General features: G+C 51.5%; 1 protein-coding gene across 2 annotated transcripts; it reads right to left on the bottom strand.

Moving 5' to 3' along the window:
- Positions 1–395: 395 nt before the first annotated feature.
- Cspg5 (chondroitin sulfate proteoglycan 5) lies at positions 396–16,437 on the bottom strand. Of its 2 annotated transcripts, none has more exons than XM_021172684.1 (5): positions 14,534–16,437; positions 12,827–13,922; positions 9,102–9,290; positions 6,950–7,106; positions 396–914 (listed from the first exon to the last, which is right to left on the bottom strand). In XM_021172684.1, the coding sequence occupies exons 1-5, from the start codon at positions 15,294–15,296 to the stop codon at positions 753–755; spliced, it is 2,367 nt and encodes a 788-aa protein (XP_021028343.1). In that variant the 5' UTR covers positions 15,297–16,437; the 3' UTR covers positions 396–752. The 2 variants fall into 2 exon arrangements, with proteins under 2 accessions (XP_021028343.1, XP_021028344.1); XM_021172685.1 differs by having other exon boundaries at positions 7,031–7,106.
- Positions 16,438–16,894: the final 457 nt, after the last annotated feature.

Below are 16,894 nucleotides of genomic sequence, written 5' to 3'. Positions count from 1 at the left end.
GGCAGTGGAGGTGCATGCCTTTAATCCCAGCACTCAGGGTTAATCCCAGCATTTGGGAGACAGAGGCAGGAGGATCTCTAAGTTGGAGACCAGCCTGGTCTACAGAGTGAGTTCCAGGATAGCTAGGGCTGCACAGAGAAGCCCTGTCTAAGGTAAAATTGAAGAGTATTTATTTGATGTGTATAAGCATTGTGCTTGCTTGCATGTGTTCTGTGTACATGCCTGGTGCTAGAAGAGGGCAGAATAAGGTGTGCAATCTTGTGGAACCTCAGTTACGGATGGTTGTGGACCTGTTTCGGGAGGCTAGGGAGTCAGGGTAGGGGAACTGAACAAACCTTGGCGAAGTCTCAGAACTGACGACGTCGAGCAGACAGGAGGCCACGGCACTAAGGAAGTGGACAGCTTTTTAAAAAGTTTTATTTCAAGAACTTTTTTTTTTTAACTTGGTATTCCAAAAAAAGGTGGGTCAAAGTACAAAACAAAAAGGTCAGCTGAGTGCCAGCAGAGGTTTAGAAATCACAGCTGCAGAAGCAACGTACAGAGAGCACAGACAAGAACCATCCGATATATGCAATCCTGCTCGGTTTCTTTGCTTATTTTAAGTGTTTCCCCCTCCTACAAAACACATCAGAGCATGCCATGAGATCAGAAAAAGAAAAGCTTAACAAATGGTTACGAGAAGCCGACTCTGCCCGAGAGGAGACAACAGTCCTCCCCTCCCCCACCCCCCTTTCCTCTCTTCTTCCTCAGTCTCAGGTTAGGTTATTCTGCAGACAGCTCACCCCCAAGTCATCCTGGTCTCCTTTGCCACCCTCAAGTTTGGGTGACATGGAGTTCTGGATGTTAAAGGACTCTTCCTCCTTCAGGCGGGACTTGAGAGGGTCCTGGATTTTGTGGGGAGCGCTGGGGTCATCCTGGAAGAGGAGAGAGTTGGGGGGAGTTTTGGGAAGACAGACAACATATAAAGGATCAGAGCAGTCGTGCCAAGCAAGCTCTCCTAGGTGGCTGGGAGCGGGTCGGAGCAAAGATAGCGATGCTAAGTTTGGAATGAGACAGAGGAGTATAAGGGGCTGAAGAGCAGCTGCCTCTGAGGAAAGTCTCCCTCCTGAAAGCATGGGTCCAGTTCAAAGGATCCATCAGTCGGGAAACAGAGGCAGGAGGGCTGGAAAGTCAGAGTTAGCCATGGCTCTACAACAAGTTCAAGACCAGACTGTCCTATGTACAGACAGGAAGGCAGACACAGGTGGTCCAGATTATGAGTAAGTTTACTTCAGGCCATTCAGGCCTTTCTCACAAAGAGAAGTGGGGAAGAAACTGGTCCATTTACTGATTTATTTATGGACAGGGTCTTACTATGTAGGTAGCCCTTGCTGGCCCAGAACTTATTATGTAGACCAGGCTAGTCTCACCAAGATCTGACTGGTACTACCCACTAGTGTTGGCATGAAAGGTGCATGCTGCCATACCAGGCTATTTCTTTTTTACAGATTTTTCCAGTAAAGACTTATTGATTTTAATCATGTATATGTGTGCTCATCTGTGGATCTGTGTGTGGGTATGTGTTCCTGAGTGGAGGAGGTAACTGCAGAAGTCAGAGGCCTCAGGGTCCCCTGAAACTCGAGTTAATGGCAGTTACAAGCTGCCAATATGGGTGCTGGGGAATTGAACTTGGGTCTTCTGTAAGAGCAGCACCTGTTATCCCCCAAGATATCTTTCCAGCCTAAGAAAATGAGCCTTTAAATACTTGACTACGGATCCAAAGTCTCGCGTGTATAAATGTTCTCACAAGAAACCCTGGTGAGGCAAGATGGCTTGTCAGTGTCCCCAGTGGGGCATGCACAGGTCTATGGTGACTTCTCTCATAGTCAACTAGAAGCTAAAGACATGGGCCTCAGGCCATCAGAACTGTACCTGCTAGAGACACTAATTCAGAAGGCACTTGCTCAAGCCAGGCCCCAGTGCCTCCTCCAGTCAGCTCAGCGGCCTCCCACGTTCTGACAGCCCATACTCAAGCTGACAGTTCGAGACACACTTTGCAGGTACACCTGTGTCCAGAACATGGACCTGACCTTGAGCTGCATTTGCCCCTTAAGGATTTACGGGAAGCCCACCCCAGCACTGGCCTCTGACTCTACATTCTGAGCTGTCAGAGGCTGTTGCGGCAACCCCTGCCTCATCCTGTCCCAGAAAGACCATGGGAGGGAGGATGACAGTCAGGGCAAGCCTTGGCGCCAGCTTCCCTGGTCATTTTCATGGTTCAGACTCTGTTGACTAAACAGCATCGTGGTCACCAAGAATGGTAGAGACGGGGCTAGACAGGCAGCTCAGTGGTAGAGCGCTTACCGTGTCTCCCAGAGGACCCAGGTTCGGTTCCCAGCACCCACATCCAGTTCTGGAGTATCCCACACTCTCTGGCCTCCCGGGTACTAGCAAGCGCAGGGTGCACATAAACTCACACGGACTTCTTAAAGGGGAAAGAAGATGCTCATCTCACTAGAGAGATTTTTTTTTTTTTCCGAGACAGGGTTTCTCTGTGTAGCCCTGGCTGTCCTCGAACTCACTATGTAGACTAGGCTGGCCTCAAACTCAGAAATCTGCCTGCCTCTGCCTCCCAAGTGCTGGGATTAAAGGCGTGAGCCACCACCGCCCGGCTAGATAGATTTTTTTTTTTAAATGACTTTTTTGCTTTGTTTTAAGATAGGGTCTCGATGTGGCCCTGGCTGTCCTGGAACTCACTATGTAGGACCAGATGGCCTAGAACTCATGGAGAGAGATCTACCTGCTTCTGCCACTGAGTGCTGGAATTTGAGGCAGTCAGTATTGCCCCTAGATTAGTTGTTTTGAAGCTATTTCCTTTGTTATCTGTATGTGTCTGTGTGAATTACCATGCTGTATGTTTGTGATGGACAGAGAGGGCACCATGGCTCCTCGGTTATCACTCTCCACCTATTTTTGGGGGGCAGGGGCCAGACCCAGGGCTCCTGTTTTCTCAGCTAAAGTAGAAGGCGGCAAGTCCCAGCCATCCTCCTGTCTCTGCTTCCCTTGGAGTTACAATTGCAGGTGTGGATGCAGGTGAGCATGACTGCAGGTGAGCAGGGCTGCAGGTGAGCATGACTGCTGGTGAGCAGGGCTGCAGGTGAGCATGACTGCAGGTGAGCAGCTCTGCTTGCTGTGGGAATGCAGGGGTCCGAACATCAGTCCTCAGGACTGTGCATCAAGCTCTGACCTCCCAAGCCAGCTTTCTTGCTCCCGTTTGTTTAAACTCTTCAGAAGTAAATTGCTGATTATGCATGCACGTGGGGCACAGTGCCACGGTCGGAGGACAACTTGTTGGGCTTGGTTCTCTCTTTCAACCACATGATTTCTGGGGATCAAACTCTGGTCATCAGGCTTGGGGCAAGCACCTGCACTTGCTGAGACATTTTGCCAGCCCTGTTTGTGTTTGAGGCAGGGAAACATGTAGGCTAAACTGGTCTTGAGCTTAGGTGGCCAGGAATGAACCTGAGATCCTAATATTCTTGTTTTTACAAATTTGTTTCAAATTTCAGAATTGCACCATGCTACACTTCCTAAAAACAACCCTTTTTTTTTTTTTTTTTTTTTTTTTTTTTTTTTTTTTTGCCTGCTTATTTCTTAGTTTTTTGGACAGGTCTTACTGTGCTGGCCAGGCTAGTTTTGAACTTGGTATGTAGCTCAGGCAGACCTCATGATCTTCTGCCTCAGCCCTTTCAAGTACTGGCATTACAGGAATGTGCTATCACATAATGGCTCATTCTTGATTTACACTTTCTACGTTCAAGATGGGGGCAAGAGATACAGCTCGGTGCTTTCCCAGAATGCAAGAGACCCTTCCCCTGACTCCCAACCCTCCAAAAAAGGAAGGATGGTCTGAAAAGCTGAGGAACACATAGTAGGGCCAGGAAAGCACAGTAGGCCTGTAGTCACCTCTCCTCTTACAGGAACCAGGTTTCAGATTCCTTGAGAGAGCCTCTCACCTTCAACACATGCTCTTCAGGGTACATAGAGGAGAGAGTGACTTTTAGAGCTCTAACATCACAAAGGTGGGCAAGCCACCTCTAGGGCTCAGGGACTGCCAGCCAGTCCTGGTGATGCAGGCCTGTGATCCCAGCTACGTGGAGGGCTAGGGCAGGAAGATAGTAAATTCAAAGCCAATCTAAGCTATAGAGAAACCTGCTGTCTAGGCCGGGAGAAGAGAAGCAGGTCCTGAAAGTATGGAGCAGAGGAATCCCATCAGAGACCTCAAACAAGTTATAGACCCTCTGGAAAGGAAATGGAAGGGAGTGTCTAACCCAAGGTGGGGTTCTTTCAGCCCAACTGTCTCCCCCAGAGCTGATCCTGTTAATCGCAAGGTCACCGAAGCCACAGCAGACAGGCCATCTGTCTTTGGGTTGGCAGATGCACCTGGCCACGAGGGAACAGGACAGATACTTGGCAGACATCCTGAGAACCACTGTGGACCCCTGTTCCCAGTGCTCCACTCCAGCCATATGGGCACTCTATGCCCAGGAGTTATGTGGGCTCAGGCCTGGCTCAGATGCAAACCTTTAAGGGATGGGCTATCTGGAAAGCAGGAGAGATTTAAGCAGGAGACAAAGGCACTAAGGGGGACTGTGAGGGAAAAACCCAGATAAACAGAACTCCTAGAAACCCTCTCTGGTCTTCAGAGGGCCTAGGCATCCCCTCTGGTTAGAATGGTAAGGAACAAGAGGTGGCTGGGGGCTGGGCAGTCTGCCTGTGGGTTTCGGGTGACTTTATTCACAAGCTTTGCTTGGACCATCCCACATGCTCTCCAGCATGGGTGGAATGTGATCCCGGGAAGTCATGAGGTGGAAGGAGAGAACTAACTCCCTCAAGTTATCCGCTGACCTCCACAGTGAAACTGTAGACACACCTAGATACACACATGCAAGAGAAAATGACTCTCCTGGGCTCAAGCTCAGGGGAGGATGGTGTGTGTGTGTGTGTGTAGGTGTGCACATGTGTATGTAGTGTGCATATGCATATAGGGGCCACAGGTCGATCTCTGGTGTTAACCCTCAGCTGAAAATTACCTTTAAGATCCAAGAGGAGCCAGGAGACCAGCTCAGCCTGGTCCTGCCACTTCCCTGAGGGCTGGCCCGACTGCTGTGACAGCCATCTTCACAGCCCCGTCTTACAGGGTCCAAGGCAGCTGGCCTGCTCTCTGCTGTTTTCATATGAACTATGGAACTCACTCCGGAGTCCAGCCAAGAGCTGCTCTTTGGGCAGGCTAGTCCAGCCAAGAGCTGCTCTTTGGGCAGGCTCATGCAGACTTCCTGCCCCTTTCAGAAAGGAAGGAGTCAGCGGTTCTGAAGCTGCCTGAAGCAGCAACCTTCCTGAAGCCGCTTCCACTATCAAGCAGGACCAACTCCATACTGGTTACCTCTGCTGCCCTATGCATACAAGATGGCGGGTGTAGCCGAGGAACCACAAGACCCTGTACAGACCATCATTCTCTAGAGAGCCATAAACCCAAACTGACGGTACTTCATGGACTAAGCCACCTTCCCGGAGCTTTTGATGATGTTCATTTTTGTTTGTTTTTGAGACAGGATCTCAGTATGTGGTCCAAGTTGGCTTCAAACCCTCTTTCTTTATTTTTCAGACAAAGTCTCAAGTGATTGAACTAATAACAATCCCCCTGCCTTAGCTTCCTAAGTGTGAGTCAGCACAGATCAGTATCAGCTTCAGAATAGGAAACATTCTTAACCTATGGGAGGAGCCTCTGGACAGAATGGGTCTAGAATATTAAGGAGCAAAGAGCCCTGACTTCCTAAGTTCTAATCACAGAGCTTTTCAAAGCTCTGCTCCAACACCAGTGCTTGGGTCAGGAGCCTCCCAGGTGGTTCCCAATTCATGTAACAGATCTCTATATTGATAAAGTGCTCATCCGGAAGTGTGGAGCCTGCATTGTGTGCAAAATTATTGAATCTAGTTATGATATAATTTGGTTCAGATGGCTCCTGCCTTATTTTAAGATCCTCTGAGCTGGGTGGTGGTGGTCCCTGCATGTAATCCCAGCACTCAGCAGGCAGAGGCAGGTGGATTTTTGAGTTTGAGGTCAGCCTGGTCTACAAAGTTAGTTCCAGGACACCCCCGACTTTCCCCAAAAATGGTTCTCTGACAGTATCCTATATTACACTGCTCAGGCTAGTCGGTTAGCCAGTGTCTTTAGAACATGGTTATGGTGACCTTTGGGGGGAGGCGGGGGTTCAACTGATATTATGGACTTATCCTTCTAAGAACAGAATTAGAATTGAGGCATGGTACACACACCTGGAATCACAATGTTTAGGAGACAGTAGGAGGATCAGGATTTTAAACCCATCGTAAGCTACATAGCAAGTTTGGGGCCAGCAAGTCAGTCATGGTGGTGGCTCATGTTTCCATGTTCAGGAACTGGGAGATAAAAGTGTGTGTGTGTGTGGTGGGGGGGGGGGTGCCCTGAACATTCAATGTTAGTCACACGGTGAGCATCTGTCTTAGAAAAACAAACAAATAAACCAAGATTCCCCCACCCCCCCACTCAGATCAGAATTGTCCCTAGACTAACGGTTCTAACAGTTTCTGTGCTTGTCTTGGCTCCAAGGGGCACGTGTAAGTCGGCTAGCTGTTAGGAGCCCCAGAAAGTACCAAGTGGCAGGATTCTCTGCCTATCCCAAGGGGCAGTAACCACCAGGAAATTCTCCAGCACAGGTGAAGCTTCAGATCATGAGCCGTTCTAGGACCTGTAACTCCGACTGTCAGAGAATCACCTGACAGTTGATTCCCTGCACCACTGGGTTGCCCTAAGCTGATCTTCAAAGCTGTTTGGTGACTGCCTACTCTGAGACAGGGCAAGGGGACAGGGTGGGGGTGGGAGGCAGGGGCAGAGGCATGCAAAAGGGGAGATGTGAGGAAGATAAGTTACCTGACAGACAATGTTATCATAGTGAGCCAAGGCACGGGCATGGGGGGAGGAGACACGGGGAGTGTCGCAAAATTTCCTTACATTTGGATGAGAGCCCTCGGCAATGGTGGAGAGGGAGAAGTTGTCATTGTGGAGCTCAGATGGGGTCCGGAATTTGCTAGAAGGACAGAAGAGGGAAGGGAAAATGTAAGTCAAGCCATCATTGCCAAATCCCAGCAGTGATGCTTCAACGTTGGGATCAGGTACTAAATTACACCATGAGGAGAGTAAGATGCACCAGGACTGGACTTGCCCCTGGGAGTAAACTTCAGCCACTTAAACCCGGCCAACACTCTCTCATCCCCTGGGACTCTTAACCGGAAGCGGCACAGTGGGACTTTAAAGAACTGCCAACGATATGAACAGCTATGACCGTGTTTGTGCATGCCAGGCAATTACAACTGCATCAAGACAACCATCTGGCCAACAGTGATTTCATGATGCCAGCAATTGTAAGACACAATCCAATTTCAGAGATGCTAATATGTGAGAAGGAATGTGTATCTTAGAATCAATAAGCGCCGCACTATCTGCAGGACCGAGTGCACGTGGCATCCTCAGAGCAGTAATGCTCCTTCTCAGGCACCCACCACCACCAGCTGCCCTGACTGAAGTGGCCCTGTGTCCCCACTCCCTTCACACTCATTGCTGCCCTGTAGCCATGGAGTGAGGAGCCAAAGGTCGTGGCTTGTATTACTCTGGAGCAATCACGTGCACAATTTATGTCCCTGCCTCAATGCACAGGGACAATAGAGGAGGGGCCCTTTCAGTCCCATTGCGGTTAGCTGGACGGTCACAGGGTTGCTGCTGTCTGCACACTGCATGTCTTTACCCAGCACAGGAGCAACACTTGGTGTTTTGTCTTTCCCCAGGACCCAGAGAAAGTCCTTCAGCTACATTCTCTGTAGGGAGTCTCCTGCCAGCGGGATTAATATCGGAAGATGAGAGGAAACTGAGACCAGGCTGTATAAATTCTCTTGGGTCCTGGGGGCTAGTCTCCTTTTGAGACCCCTGTGACACTTTAAAAAATGTTTTTACTTTTCTTCATCATCAGCGGAGTCTTTTCCTAGCGCATATGGTTGCATGTTGAGTGTTGAAGGTGTGGACTTCACGGTAAGTGTGGGTCATCGCTTGGATGTGCAGTTGGCACAGTTCAAGAGCCAAAAAATGAGACCCTGTATTCCTGCGTGGTCCTTAAAATACACAGTTCAGGAAGTTAACTCTGATTGCTCGTCAATGCCAAATTCCATTCTGTTTGGAGCATGGGTTGTTGACCAGTGTTTGTGTGGCATACGTGTGCAAGTGTGCATGAGCCTACACTCGTGTATGTAAATGGGTACAACTTAATTACGTGTAAAATGGATCGCTCCTATAGGTGAGAGCGGGCAATGACCAAAGGGACTACTGCAGACTGGCGCTTCACTCTCAAAAGGTGAGAGTGAACGATGGGGACTAGTGGACTAGTACATGGGGAGTGGCTCAAGGGGATGAAGGGTCCCACATAGCTCAGGCTAGCCTCAGCCTCCCTACTTGACTGAGAATGACCTTGAACTTCTGGCCATCTGGCTTCCACCTTTTCTGAGTGCTGGGCTATGCTGTCATAGCCCGTTTGTTTATGTGGTAGTGGATCAAGTGGTAGTTTTGAGCACCACTGGAGGCAACTAGACTAACTAGCCCTAGCCTAAGGGGGTAGCTTTTAAGAGGCAATGCAGTGTAGCCTAACATCCCCTCCTTATCCACTGACGAGGGGGAGCTGGTATTAAATGATAACAGATTTAAAAGGGATGGCGTTACTCTATACTGATTTGTGGGTGTCAAGGGCCAGGGAAGCAGGTACAGACAGGCAGAGCAAGTGTGGTGATTTACTTAGGGACAGGGCATATGCTGGCAGCCCTCTCTTTAGCACTCTTCCCTGGGTTTTAGGTGCTGGCACATGGCTGGCAGTTACACAGCCCCCAGGCTTTCTTTACCCAGCATGTTCTACGTATGAATAAATAACTCAGTGAACTTTTTAGCATGAGCCAAAGGGCTAGAGAACAGGTGCCAGACCCCGTCCGAGAACCCTGGGCCTGGGCCGTGCCTCTGCTGACGAGGGCTGCGAGTACAGACTTACTTGGTCCTCCGCAGCTTGGTATTCTCAGTCTTGAGCAGATAGAGCTTCTTGGCAAAGAACACAGTCATCATGAACAGGAGGAGAAGCACGAGAGCAGCCGAGCCAACGGCCACGCACATCACCTGGAAGTCGGTGATGATGGACTCACAGCGCATCCCCTTGTGCCAGATGTAGTCCTGGGTGTTACACCTACAAGGACACAGAGGCACTCAGGTGATGGGGCAGGCGGTCCTGGCCACAGCAAGAGCCCGGCTCTGATGCCAACAACACTCAACTCAATAGCCTGCTCTGAGGACCAACTGCGGGACTGCGGCAGCCCCAGTCTGAACAGACCTCATCCCCGTCTTCACCCCAGTGTTAGTTACAGGTGTTCTGTGAAATGGGCCAGGTGTTCCAAAGCCTGGGATATAAATAAATGAGCAAAGCAGAGAAACTGACTGGTAGGTGACGGGGCGGGGACAGAATGCATTGCAGAGATGCCCAGAATTCTGCCCGCCCTGGCATTGGGTGCAAGATAGATGGTGGTGTGAAATACTGGAACCTGCCCCGCACATGGTAGCCTCTATCCCATTCAGCTCCTATGACACCAAAAAGACGGGACCTGACAGACAGAGATGGGTGGATATCCCCTTCTTACCCCTGCAAAGGTTCTGCCCCTAAACCTTCTTAGGATTGTGAGAACCCCCTGCCAGCATAGCGAGAGTCAACCCCTCTGGGTGGGTTTTCGTTCTTTTGTTGAGTGACTTTCTCTTGCCCTTGGGGACATTCCCAGGCTCCAACTCTTCCAATGACATTGCTGTTTCCATGGGAACCAGGCTGCTTCAAAGAGAGAGAGACGTGGAAGGATACAGAGGCAGGCAAAGGAGGGAGGACATGAACCTCGGGTGAATGACAGACTAGAGAAAGGGGCCCAGAGACGAGGAAATTATGTGCTAGCGAGATGGCTCCCTCACACCCAAAACAGGGTGGGGAGATGTGCCAAATAAGGAATTTTTGTTTTCCAGCTGAATCTCTCTGAGATGGGAGGTACAGACGATCCGTCTGAGGTTGCCAGGGAATGCAGACCCCTCTATGTGGGGCCCCTCTCACCCAGTGTTCTAGAAAAGTTCTGCCATAGCTCAGATCCTCTCCCTGCAGTGGGTCAGGGTGACGGAGACAAAGACATGCTGCAGTCTGCAACCAAAGACTCAGCAGTCTTCTGTGAACAGAATGTAAAACAGTTTGGGAGCAGCCGCCAGGCCTGGGTGTGCAAAGCTGAAGAGAGGCCTGGGGACAGAGGTCTGTGTGTGATCTCGGAATAGGAGCTGAGCAAGGGGACTTGGCTTGGGCCGTGTGGGAAGCCCCCCCCCCCCCCCCGTTGGAGACAGCAGCTCGGCAGGCTGTCCAGGAAGGCAGTCTTTCTCCTGTTAGTGAATTCCCCGAGAGTGCGGGGAGGCTCCACTGCTTCCCCAGCTCTCCAGAGGCTCTGGATTCCACACACTGTGCTGGGAAGATCACTTTGAAGGTAAAAAATGTCAGCCTCCGGTAGGATGAAAGATGGTTTTGCAGAGACCGCTTGCTATTCCTAGCCTGAAGTCATGGCCACAGTTCCCCAGATCAAAGAGAGTACAAACTTCACAGGGTCTTTTACATTTTTGGTGGTCTTTAACTAACTGGCAAGTTCTTTCTAAGACTATCACAATCTGTTTGGAGTCAGGATCTCACGTAACTCCTGGTGGCTTCAAACTCGTAATGTAGCTTAGGCTAGCCTTGAACTCCTATTTCCTCTGACTCTGCCTCTCCAGTGCTGGGATCACAGGCACTAGTTACTATGTCCCTCCATCACCAGAGTTTTGTGATTAAAGGAATTACTGTTGGGGATGGGTGCACAACTCCACCCAGAGCTCTGTGGTCACATCCTCTAGGGCTGATCCTAGAAAATGACATCAGACACAACTGGAACTCAAGTTTCAATGCCAAGGTGCTACAGGAAAATCTTAAGTACTTCTTACAGAACATAAACAGGGAGACATTTAAAACTGGGTGTGACTTAGGCATGAGATCCTAGCACTTCGGAGGTGGAAGGGGGAAGTTAGGGAGTTCAAGGTCAGCCTAGACCACATAAGACCCTGTCTTTTAAGAACAACAAGAAAGGGCTGGACATGGTAGTGGACACCTAAAGCCCAGCATTCAGAGGCAGACAGACAGACAGATCTCTATGAGTTCGAGGCCAGTCTCCTCTGTGAAGTAGCCCCAGCTAGGGCCATACAGTGAGACCTTGTTTCAAAATAAATGTATAAAAATAAAAAACAAGGGGCTGGAGAGATGGCTCAGTGGATAAGAGCACTGACTGCTCTTCCAGAGGTCCTGGTTCAGGTCCCAGCAACCACATGGTGGCTCACAACTGTCTGTAACAAGACCTGATTCCCTCTTCTGGTGTCTGAAGACAGCTATAGTGTATTTACATATAATAAATAAAATAAATCTAAAAAAAAAAAAAAAACAATGGGGTGGGGGGCGAAGGCTAGTGATGGCGCACGCCTTTAATCCCAGCACTCAGGAGGCAGTGGCAGGCTGATCTCTGAATTGGAGGTCAGCCTGGTCTTCAGAGCCAGTTCCAGTACAGCCAGGGATTTATTGAGAGAAACCCTGTCTTGAAAGACAAAACCAACCAGCCAAACAAACAAACAAAGAAAAAAAAAAAAAAAGGAGATCTATAGAGGGTAGGAATGCTCCTCAGAGGTCAGTGAGAACAAGAGTATGCTCTTCTTGCCGGGCAGTGGTGGCGCATGTCTTTAATCCCAGCACTTGGGAGGCAGAGGTGGAGGAATTTCTGAGTTTGAGGCCAGCATGGTCTACAGAGTGAGTTCCAGGACAGCCAGGGCTACACAGAGAAACCCTGTCTAAAACAAACAAACAAACAAACAAACAAACAAACAACCCAAAATCAAACCAAACCAAACAAAAGCTTTTAAAGTTCTTAAAGCGCCCCCAGACCACCCTTGACCTAGGATCTTCCACAAGTCATGGTCTCCATCAGGCAAATCTCTCCCTGTGAGTCCATCCCCAGAGGTGAGGTGACCGAGAAATTACTGATGAGGTGTGGGATGGTAGCTTCTGACAACGTTCTTGGAGATCTCTACACTCTTATCTTTGAAAACATTACGGACTTACTAACCCAGGACAGGCGGTCACCAATGGAAGAAAGCTGCCACCCAAAACCAAAACCATCGCCTGCTGGCAAGGTTTCCTGAAAAGTTTCAGCTTGACCTCACCTGTGTGTGGCTGCTCTTGGGGATGGCCTAGGGGTGCACATTGACTTTACACACCCACACCCCCTTCAGAGACATCCAGGTTTCTGGCTAAGGAACACTTAGGAGCCATTTTAACTTGGCAGCAGGGTTCCAGGTGTCCTCCCTTCAGTCGTAGGGCTGCTTTCCACAGCCCAGGAGGAATCCCTTCACATAGCCTTTACAGACAAATATTACTTCTGAGTCCTGGTGGCAAGATCACAAATAACTTTTTTTTTGTGACTATGTAGCCCATGTTGGCTTCAAATTCACAATTGTCCTGACTCAGCCTCCCCAGTGTAGGATTACTGGTGTGCACCCTATGTGCCTGGCTCTTAGCAAACCTGGGAATCCTGTGAATGTACCTCATCTGGGAAGTCATGCCTCTCGAATGCCCATTGGCTGAGTCTGTCCCATCACATTGCTCAGGCCCCTGGACATCTTTCACTCCCTTACCTGCAGAAAGCCCCTATGTTCTCCACCAGGTAGCACTGGCCGCCGTTGTGACAGTAACTCGGGAAGAGGTCACAGACTGACCGGCAGGAGCCATTGTGCCTGACGAAGCCAACTCGGCACTCTGTGCCATTTTCTCCTGAGGCCAGGTCCTTGCCTGGATCTCCGGGGCGGGGCCTAAGAGAGATGCTGCTGCCAGGTACCATCCCCAGAGTATGCTGTGGAGGAACAGCATGCCACCGGTTGGTGGGCTGTCCTGTCCCAGGCCCCACACCAGGCTTTTGAGAGGGCAGGAGAAGGTCATTTTCATCTTCCAGGTCTCCACCTCCTACTGTATCCTTATCCTCCTCTTCTTCTTCTTCCTCTTCCAAATCATCATAGAAGGATGTGGTGGGGTAGAAATCAGACTCATCAAAAGGGGTGAAGTCATCATATAAATCAAGCAGGCTCCAGGAAGGGGTCTCTCCTTCGGTATCAGGGTGATTTTCTGAGGTTCCTGGTGACCCCGGGAAGCTGCCCATGTCTGCACCACGACCCTCACTATCCAATCCTTCAAAGTAATCAATGTCAATTATATCTGAGGCTGGTTGGATCTCTAGAGTGCCCTGAAGGGGAAAAGTGGGCTCTGGTGTGCTGCCTCCCAGGTTCAGCCAAACCTCCAAGGGGATCTCTTTAGGGAGTTCAGGGCCTACACTAGGCTTATCATGGTCAGTAGGGGAGGGAGGTCCACTGGTTTCAGTAGCCTCAGGGATGGCAGGGGGCATTGTAGATGACCCAAGGGCCTCATCAGGAGCCTGGAGCGTAGCTGGAAGGGTCTGGGCGTCGCCACTGCCAGCCTCTGCAGTCACTCCACCCAGGCCTGGGCCATCTGCCTCTAGCCAGGCAGTGCCAGTCACTGCAGCCGAAGCCTCTAGTGCCTCCTCTGGCCCAACCCCAGGGCCCACCGCAGCCATCTCACTGCCCGGCTCTGTCCACGAGGTCTCATCTTCCCCAGCTGCTGGCAGGCCGGCTTCCTCCCGCGTGTCATTGGCACGCGACTCCCATGCCAGGCTGCTCCTCACCAGCTCTTCAGCCTCGATCGCACTGCCTGCTTCCCGTGCTGTGGGAGGGAGGGCAAGGGGCAGGGTGTCAAGGTGACAAGTCCGGGTGAGAGGCTGAGGGAGATCCTGTAGACCTAGGTCCACCCTGGGACATTGCTTTGGTTTCTAAGGCCACGCCCCATTTCTAAGGCCCGCCCCTGAATCTGCCTCCCAAGCTTGGTAAATACACATTGCCTATGGTTTCCCGCCCCAAATAGCACCCGCAGTCTGCGAGACGAGGTCAGGGTACTCCCCCAACTTTGGCTCATCCTTGCCTCATCTTCCGGACCCCGCCTCGTCCCGCAGCCTCGCCCACAAATCGCATCTAGGCCCCCGCCCCCGATCAGACCCCGCCCCTACCTCAAGACCCCACCCCCACCCTAGCCCACCCTGCTGTCTGTTCACAGGCTATGGGGCTGCCTGTGTGGGGCTCCCCGTTGGCCTGTGTCCTCCACCCCCTACAGGTCCTCTCCTCCTCCCCTTTCCCGCCGGGTCCCGGGCTGTAGGCCAGGCAGTGCCCCGCCCCCTTGTCAGGGCTTGGGGACTCCACCTGGACCTGAAGCCAGCGAGACCCTGGCATGGGGTGGGGCGCAAGGGGCTGGCTGGGGTCCCGGGCCGGGAGGGTACCTACCCGGTACGGCCCCAGCGGTGAGCACCAGCGTGACCCCCAGAAGCAGCAGCACTGGCGGCGGCCCCCAGTCCGGGCCCCCGCCTCCAGCTCGGCCCATTGCGCGGAGCCCCTGCCGCTGTGCGCGGTGCGCGCGGCTTGGCTGCGCCCTCGGCTTGCCCGGCCGCTGCGCCTGCCGCCCGTCTGCGGCCGCCTCAGCCCACGGTGGGCAGCATGAGCCGCCGCATGCCGCCGTCAGCCGCTGTCCTCCGAGCGCCGCGCCTCCCCGCCTCCCGCGCCGCCGCTGCCGCTGCCGCTGCCGCGTTCGGCGCCGCCCCCACTCCGCCCGCCCCGCAGCACGTCGCGTTGACGCCGGCCCCTCTCGGTCTTCCTCGCCAAGGCACACAGACCCCTCTAAGCACGGGACGTGGAGAGCGGTGCTAGCGCGGCGCGCAGGGGCGGCAGCAGAGCCACTGGGGGAAGCCGACAGGTGCACCGGCCGCAGCCCACGGGGCCCGCCTGCGCTTCCAGTGCTGAGCGCGCTGGGCCGCGGACCTGCGAGGAACCCACCCGCCACGCGCGCGCAGGGGAGGCGGGGACGTCGCGGGCTCCGACACCCGCAGGCTCGGGGCGGGGCTCGGAAGGGCCACAGGGGGCGGAAGCCCGCGCCCCCAGTGTGGAGAGAGCAGAGCCCGGGGCACGGACTGTCGGGTGCCAATCCAGAATTCGGTGTCGGGAAGGTTCTCCAGTCCGTCTCTAAGTCTTCTTCTGAGAGCAGGGAGAACATCGACAGAGCCTGGCAAGGAGGCGAATACTACGGCCTAGGCTCTAATCGGATCAGACCTAATCTGTCCACAGCCAAAGCCATTAGTTTAAATCTTGCACAGCCAGGTCCACCCAACGTATTATCGGGCAAGGGGTGAGACCGGTCCTCAGTATTTGGACTCCACCTTGCATTTTCTAAATCCAGGGCGGCCTTCTGCAGGTGACCAGTACTACCCAAACCCAAGTTCCTGGTTAAACCAAGAGGTCTAGATCACTGCCAGGTGCACATGCAACGTGGAGAGAGGTCTCTGTTCCTAACCCAGGTTCACTGCTTACTGGGAGACCTGTTGGAAGGGAGGCAGAACTACAGCTTAGTCACCTGGCTTTCCCCGCCTCCAGATAGCCTGCTTCTTGATGTTTTATTATCGACCTAAATGATCATGTTCAGCTCAGTCCAAGGGCATGGGGCGATGCTGGTGCTGATAGTCTCGTTTCTGTCAGAGACCAAATATGAACAAGATGGAGGACCATCATTTAATCTGTCTCCTACCTGTCTTCTTCAACACTCCTTTTCTCTTACAAGTATGGTTGCAGCTTATAGTCTCCCCTCAAGGCTGACAAAATTCCAGCAGCTATTATATCCTGGCTTGGAGGTGGCTATGTAGGGTCTGTATGACATCTAGAGAGTGGCAACCAGACATACGTGTCCTAGTTTGGAGTTCCAGTCAAGAGGGGGCTTGCCTACCCAGATATAATACCTATTTCTCTCTTCCATTCTTGGGTGGTAGTTGTCCAAAGTGGATGTTGGTGGAAGTTCTTACCACGCAGGAGATCCTATGTAAGTCCTTTCACGCTAGGGCATGGTCACGATAAAATGTCTTTTCCTACTTATGGTAAAACACTAAGAGTTAGGGAGAGCACTTGCCTAAAATGAGTGAGACTTCAGGTTCAATTCCTAGTACTGCAAAATAACTGTATTTGCTGGTTATGGTAGCTTATGTCTGTAATCCCTGTCTAGAACCAACTAACCAACCAAATCCTTCTATCTACCCTATTTCCCACCTGTAACTATCGTTTTAAATTCTGTTTTGATCAGTAGAACAAACAAGTGAATGTGAAATCCTTCCTTCCTCAACTATTTTCTCCCCTCCCTGGAGAGAAATTCTGCTACCACTTTTTTCAATTTTGTTTAAGTTGTCTGAAACTGAACCCAGGGCCTTGTGCATGCAAGTAAAGTGATGTCAGTGAGCTATATATCCAGCACCAATTTGGTACTAAGCAAGCAAGCAAGCAAGCAAGCAGACCTCTGGCCTTCTGCTCCTCCCTAACATTGAGAACAGAGTAATTGGGCAATGCCTATAAATCCAACGGTAAAAGCTCATTCTGTGTCGAGAAGAGCAAGATTTAGCATCTATTCTGTGTGTCCCCGAAGTTAGTCACTGGAGACTCCAGCTTGAAAGGATCTGGGAAGCAGTGTCAAATGTATGGCGTGTGCGTGCATGAAGGCTTAAGAAGTGATATGAGAACTAGAACAAGGAAACCACCACTGCCTATCTATAGCTTTCACGTGTCCTCTATTCACATCATGTGCCATCTGGGCGCTACACATGCTTTGTATGG

The sequence above is a fragment of the Mus caroli genome, chromosome 9, assembly GCF_900094665.2.
Source record: "Mus caroli chromosome 9, CAROLI_EIJ_v1.1, whole genome shotgun sequence".
NCBI lineage: Eukaryota > Metazoa > Chordata > Mammalia > Rodentia > Muridae > Mus > Mus caroli.
Note: the sequence above shows the minus strand (reverse complement) of the source record. Positions and strands in the feature narration are given on the sequence as shown.

Excerpts from the sequence above, each read along its gene's own strand:
- Cspg5 (XM_021172684.1), bottom strand. The coding sequence starts at position 15,296 with ATGTTCTCCCTGCTCTCAGAAGAAGACTTAGAGACGGACTGGAGAACC. Across the intron at positions 13,923-14,533 it reads CACCGCTGGGGCCGTACCGG|CACGGGAAGCAGGCAGTGCG; the intron begins GTAGGTACCCTC and ends TCCCTCCCACAG. Across the intron at positions 915-6,949 it reads ATGATAACATTGTCTGTCAG|GATGACCCCAGCGCTCCCCA; the intron begins GTAACTTATCTT and ends CTCCTCTTCCAG.